Source organism: Cricetulus griseus, assembly GCF_003668045.3.
Source record: "Cricetulus griseus strain 17A/GY chromosome 1 unlocalized genomic scaffold, alternate assembly CriGri-PICRH-1.0 chr1_1, whole genome shotgun sequence".
NCBI classification, from domain to species: domain Eukaryota; kingdom Metazoa; phylum Chordata; class Mammalia; order Rodentia; family Cricetidae; genus Cricetulus; species Cricetulus griseus.
In genome coordinates this window covers 13,530,379-13,536,442 of record NW_023276807.1, presented here as the reverse complement: position 1 = coordinate 13,536,442, position 6,064 = coordinate 13,530,379, and the positions used below count along the sequence as shown (strand labels likewise).

General features: G+C 51.5%; 1 protein-coding gene across 1 annotated transcript; it reads left to right on the top strand.

Annotated features, from left to right (window-relative positions):
- The first annotated feature begins 929 nt into the window (after positions 1–929).
- Positions 930–5,712, top strand: LOC100774986 (serine protease 40). The gene is made up of 7 exons (XM_027386691.2): positions 930–1,110; positions 1,703–1,865; positions 2,481–2,755; positions 4,436–4,605; positions 5,020–5,342; positions 5,519–5,586; positions 5,705–5,712. Exons 1-7 carry the CDS (start codon positions 930–932, stop codon positions 5,710–5,712), a joined length of 1,188 nt encoding a protein of 395 aa, XP_027242492.2.
- Positions 5,713–6,064: the final 352 nt, after the last annotated feature.

The window sequence follows — 6,064 nt, the reverse complement described above, 5'->3', positions numbered from 1 at the left end:
GTGATATCTTGGTGAAGGTGGCTGCCTTTTGTCCTTGTCCAAAGAAACTACTTGAGGCTAAAGTGAAGAATTCTGGGTTAATTCCATTGGCAGAATAAATCTCAAAATAGCCTAGTATAGACTCTAGGTTACTAGTGCTCATGCTTATAAAGATTTATAATGAGGGGGCTGGTGAGATGGCTCAGAGGTTAGGAGTACTGTTTTCCAAAGGTTTTGACTTCAGTTATCAGCAACCGCCTGTTGCCTCACGACTGTCTATAATGAGATCGGGTGCCCTTTTCTGGTGTGTAGGGATACATGCAGACAGAACACTGTATATATAATAAATAAATAATGCTTTCCCCAGGCCTTGAACTCTAATGAGTTTGGCCAGTAGGTCTTAAAACCTACTCTAAACCAGCATCTCCCCTGTATTTTCTTCATTGTCCTCCTACCTACCTTTTGCATGTGAACGTAACTTATCCAATGCTAGTCCCAGCAGGCACGTTGGGAACGTTTAGTTTGTAGAACTGTGTGTGTGTGTGTGTGTGTGTGTGTGTGTATGTGGGGGTGCTCTCATCCACACACAGCCCATCAGAGGAGGTAGCTGATGACTCTGTGGACTTTGATGAGATTGGTGATATGCTGGTCTGGGTGATAAGACTGTGTTTCCATTGCATATTGTTGTAGAACGAAACTGGGAGATTCTGGGATGCAGTTAATGCTTTTGTCTCCCAGAAGGCACATAGGTCTGTGAAAGACAGAAAAGAGGACCTGAGGCTAAAACTTGCTCTAGTGCGGACTGCCTCCCATGGATCTAGGTTTTTAGCACACTTGATCAGCTCAGGTCGAGATGGGCGAGAGATGTTCCCTAGAGGCAGTTTGCCAGTGTCAGCGGTTGTTGGCACGTGCTTCCGGTCCTGTCTGGGACCCAGAGACAGGGCGGCCAGATGCGGGGCACCAGGGCCCAGCAATTGGGCCAGGGTGGGAGAAGAGCCTGCCTGGGGGCTGTTTTCCTACTCTGTTTCAGCCTCTTGCCACTACATGCCCAGGACTACACGCCCCCGCAAATAGCCCCACCCATGCTGGACACCTTGCCCACACCAAATGGCCCAAATCCCCTGTCGATAGGTAAGTGCTCCAAAGAGGGAGCAGGTTTCAGGTGGGCATGTCCCTTTCCTTTCCCTTGATATGTAGGCAGTTGGGAGGGTCTGCAGGCCTTTACACCGAAGGTGAGACTCTGGGGGTAGGGGTCTATACAGAATACCCACATCTGCTGACTCTTTTCCATCGATCACTAGACCACTCAGTTCAGGGTAAAGGTCATGTTCTTCATTGGGTTGAGATAGGAGGCCACACCCATCCAAAGGACCATGACCCTGAACAATAATGGTCTCTGTGGGCCCCGGTTTCTGCCTCCTCACAAGTGCTTCTCAAGTTAATAAGGTCTGAGGAGAGTCTGGCAGCACCCTCCCCTTTGCCTGTACCTCTGTTCCATGGACCTTGCTTGAGTGGCTCTCAGCCTGACACACCCCACCCCTGCCATCCAAGAGGCTCTTTGTCACATGAGCCATGCCACTCCACTCTTGACCTTAGCTATACCCACCTGAAGAGGGAGAAGAGAGGCCATTGCATCCCTTGGGTCCTGCTGATGCTGACATTTTGGGCACCAAGCACATGCATCCTGAATGCAGGTGTCTCTTGGCTGCGATTGTCTCCACAGTATGTGGCAAGACCCAATTCCAAGGGAGGATCTTTGGCGGTGAGACGGCAAACCCCGAGCGGTGGCCATGGCAGGCCAGTCTGCTCTTTCGCGGCAATCATATCTGTGGAGCAGTTCTCATCGACAAAAACTGGATAGCTGGTGCTGCCCACTGCTTCCAAAGGTGCGTGTTCCCTCCCCGGGGGCCCTTCTGCTGGGAAGGGGTTCAGGAGAGCGTCACTAGGAGGGAAGGAGAGAGGTGAAGGATGCATAGCAGCCATTTCCTTGTAGGCCGTGTTCTGGGATAGCTTGCTGACAGCAGGAGTCCTCTGTGCTGTTGCCCTGCCTGCCCTTGAGTGGTACCTTTCACCCAGATTGCCATCCCTCAAACAAAGGGACAAGAAGAGAGGCCCAGAGTTAGGAGGCATATTTCCCCTTTTAGGTATTCCTAGGAGCTCTGAGAAGAACAATTCTCACACAGTCCTAAGAGGAATCTGGTGAGGGCTGGGAGGGAGCAGTCTTTCTGCCGCTAAGATGAAGCAGTGCGGTTGGATGTACCTCAAGTATTTTTTAACGGGAATGAAATCCACAACTCCTTGGATACTAGGGGATGCTGGAGAAGTGATTGGAAGCCTTCCAAGGACCAAAGTCGTCAGGCTGCTGGAGGTCATCCTGCCCTTCAGGAGAAGGGCCAGGGGAGGACTAAGAGGATGAGACATGTGGTGTGTCAGCTGCAGGGTGGATGGGCAATCAAGGTGATGGTACCAACTCCACACTTAAAGGTGCTGCCCTCCAATAGGTCCCAGAAACCATCTGACTACCGGGTCCTGCTAGGGTACCACAAGCTGGGCAGTCCCACCAAGTACAGCCGGCAGATGACAGTGAATGCCATCATCTTCCACGAGAACTTTAACAAGTTCTACTTACAGAGGAATGACATTGTCCTGATGCAGCTGCACAAGCCTGTGACATACAGCTCCCACATCCTCCCAGCCTGCGTCCCGGAGAACACCACAAAGGTGTCCCTTGGTAGTTCCTGCTGGATAAGTGGCTGGGGGATGCTCACAGAGGATAGTGAGTATACAGGGGCAGGCAAAGAGGGTGAGGGGTAAGACACCATGGAGGCCTTTCCTGTAGTGTGGAGCTCAGTTCCCAGTTCAAAAGCAAATCTCCACCTTTCAGAACACAAGTGTGGGCTCTCTGACTCCAGAGCTCTCAGTGTGCTTGACCCTATGCACTGCAAGATGCTCACCAAACAGGGGTTGCTCTACATTGGTCGGGAAAGACACGGGGTATCCTTCAGAAGATGAGAGCTACCAGGCATGGGGCAGGTTCGGGTGTTTAACTGGGGACCATTCACCTCTGAGAACCTCACTGCCCAATCCTTAAGGCAAGGAGAAAACTGCCTGTCCCACCAGACTGTCCAACCTGTATACATGTGGTTCCGGTGCATGGATCCAGTCACCTGTGGACCAAAAGCCTGAGTGTTGGGGAGTGACATTCTCCTTGTCCTGATTCCCTAAACAATACAATATTGTGACTATCTGTGTCACATTTGCCTTGTGTCAACTATTGTGTCATCTAGAGACGATTTCAAGTGTGGAGGGAGATAACGTGCAGGTTCTCCTATGCAGAGGGAATTCAGCGTCTTTGGACTTTGGCATCCTGGGCCACAGGAAGAGCCTGCTGACAGCAAGGGACAGCTGTAGATGTTTACATTGGGAGTAGAGTTCCCTGGCAAAGATTCAACACAGGATGCTTTTGATTTAAGACAATATAATGGCAAGTTCAATAAAGTGAATATAAATGTGACATGAAATTTAGGTCACAGCCTGACAAAGCAGCCCTGAGGAGGCTTGCAGGCAGATGTTTCCCTGAGGTCAGGATTAGGGTCCCCATGCCTGCCCCTAGCCTCTCAGTGTCAGTCCCACAGGCTGGCCACTAGAACAGTGGCTCACCAGCACCAGAAGGGATGGACTCTCTAAGGGCCTATGTCAGGAGGGCAGGTAGGGTCTTCAGGTCTGGCCAGGCGATGAGAGTGGCAGCACAGAGGGAAGGTGTGGGCTGGGGCAGCTCTCAGAGCAGAGGACCTGGCCTCCCTAAGATGACCAGACCTTCAGCCATCTTCTGCCATGCCCTCATGGTTGCTGGGCCTGGGCCAGGCTCGGGTTTGCTACACATAGGCAGTCCCTGACCAACCTTGAGGGATGGGCGCTGTGACCCCTGCATGAAGTGAGCCATGCTGCGTCAGTCTGCTCCCATGAGATGACCCCAGGCCACATCTGGGAGAGCACTTGGAAACAGAGTTCAAGTCTTCAGGGCCACTTGCTCCTTGTGATTGGCCAGTCTTGTCATGCTCCTAAAGGTTTCTGGCCCATGTCCTATGCCACTGCTGCATGCAGGCTCCAGCGTCCCTGAGCCAGAGCTGTTTGAAAGCTGGCTTGCCCCTTCCTTGGCTTCTGTGACCTCAGGATATGTCTCAGTCCCCTAGACTGGTGAGGCGACTCTGTCTGAGGTCCCCATGCTGGGACCTTTGCAGTCAGCCTGACTTCCAGCCTGCTCCTGTCTTTCACAGCCCTCTGCTTGCTCTTGGATGCCATTTCCCCTGGTCACTGAATGCCTGTAGTGAGTCTTTCCCTTCCATTGTGACCTAGATTCACTGCTCCCCCACCCTGCCCCGCCCCGGGAAATCACCCTGGAAGGGGAGTGGCATCTTCACTCAGCTGTATCTTACAACTGAACCCCTTCCCACAGAGTTCCTGCCATCACCTTACCCTCTGCAGCAGGCACAGGTCTCCCTTATGGATACCAAGAAATGTGAAACCTTTTTCCAAGCTCCAGAAACCAACTTCATAAAATATAAAGCTATAAAAGATGATATGTTATGTGCTGAGGACATCACCTCAGGAAAATCCATCTGCCGAGTAAGTGAGGATGGCTCCATCATTGCGGTTGGGCTCAGTGATTTCTCTAATCCTGGCCAGCAGACCACCCTGTGTGTCCTTAGAGGCTTCCTCTCCCCTGTGGGTGGTGGGACAGAGGGCAGATGTTATAGTTTCCGTCCACATACTAAAAATTTGGGATTGCCCCAGGTAGGTACTGTACGAGATCCCTTTGCAGCTTTAAGCAGAATTCTATGATCCTGTCCTGAAGATACTGGCCAGAGAGGTCTCCTCTGTTTGAATTAAAAACAAACAAAAAGATACACCTCTGTAGACCCAAAGAGCATCACTCAAGATAGCTGGAGAGATCTCTGGTCCCCAGTGAGTCCTTTCTGCCCTGGGTGATGTGTATTGCTTCCTTCCTGGGCCTCCTAGCTATGTCTCTTCTCTCCTCAGGGAGATTCGGGGGGCCCCCTTGTCTGCTCACTGAATGGCTACTGGTATGTGGTCGGGCTGGCCAGCTGGTTTGCATCATGTCTCCAGCCAATTTCCACCCCCAACATTTTCACCAATGTCGCCTACTTTTCTGACTGGATCAAGAATAAAAAGCAAGAAACACCTGATGCCGACCCCTTCTCGGCGCCCCCTGAGGAAAGTGCCCCCACTATGATAGGCTGGAGGAGATATGTCAGTGATCCTACCAACAGACCCAGGATTTGCATAACTCTGCTGTTTTCTCAAGTCCTCTTTCTGCAATTGATTTGTCTCTGGATTCTATGGTAACCCCATAAGAGTGGTGCCAGCTCTCATGGTCTTGTCAAAATTCTCACCATGCACCACCTTGAATGCGTCTATCTGTGGACTCATCTGTCTATCTGAGGTTATCCCTACTCCAGGCCTGACAGAATAAAACAACGGAACAAACTTCTGGATCCCCTTTCTTGTGTCCAATCAGCATGCCCAAGCCCCTGTGTCCCACCAGGCTTCCCGTTCTTCAGTATCAGAAGGCCACCTCCTCCCTAGGTAAGGAAGTGGTTGAGACAGTCAGGGAACTGGCCTACCATTGCAGCAGCTTACTCTCTCCCATCTGGCTTCCAGAGACTATAGTCCACCCCTAACCCCTATGGCTGTGCTCTTTCAGAAGAGTAAGCCACCTGATTGGGCCAAGCCCTCACCATGTAGCTGCAGCAGCTTGTGTTTCTGGAACAAGGCCCAGTTTAGGCATGGGAGCATTTTGCAAGTCCAAGGTCACAGCAGTGCTTTTGAGAGCTTGACAGTGATCTGTGAGGGTCCCTGAGGTCTGACATCTCAATAGCAAAACTCAAAGCTCTTCTGCAAGGGTCAGCAATCACCCTAATATTATACCTGCATACTCCAAACCAACCCCACCCCTCTTATCTGATAAGCTCAGTCCACAGTCCTCGTGACCTTGCATCAGTCTGAACTGGCTGAGGCCTGGCAGACCTGGGAATGACTGGTATAGCCCAGAGCTGCACTGCAG

What these genes read in the sequence shown, in the direction of transcription:
- LOC100774986 (XM_027386691.2), top strand. Translation starts at nt 930, where the DNA reads ATGCGGGGCACCAGGGCCCAGCAATTGGGCCAGGGTGGGAGAAGAGCC. An exon ending in CCCAAATCCCCTGTCGATAG is followed by an intron (nt 1,111 to 1,702) that starts GTAAGTGCTCCA and finishes TTGTCTCCACAG; the next exon opens with TATGTGGCAAGACCCAATTC. An exon ending in GCTGCCCACTGCTTCCAAAG is followed by an intron (nt 1,866 to 2,480) that starts GTGCGTGTTCCC and finishes GCCCTCCAATAG; the next exon opens with GTCCCAGAAACCATCTGACT.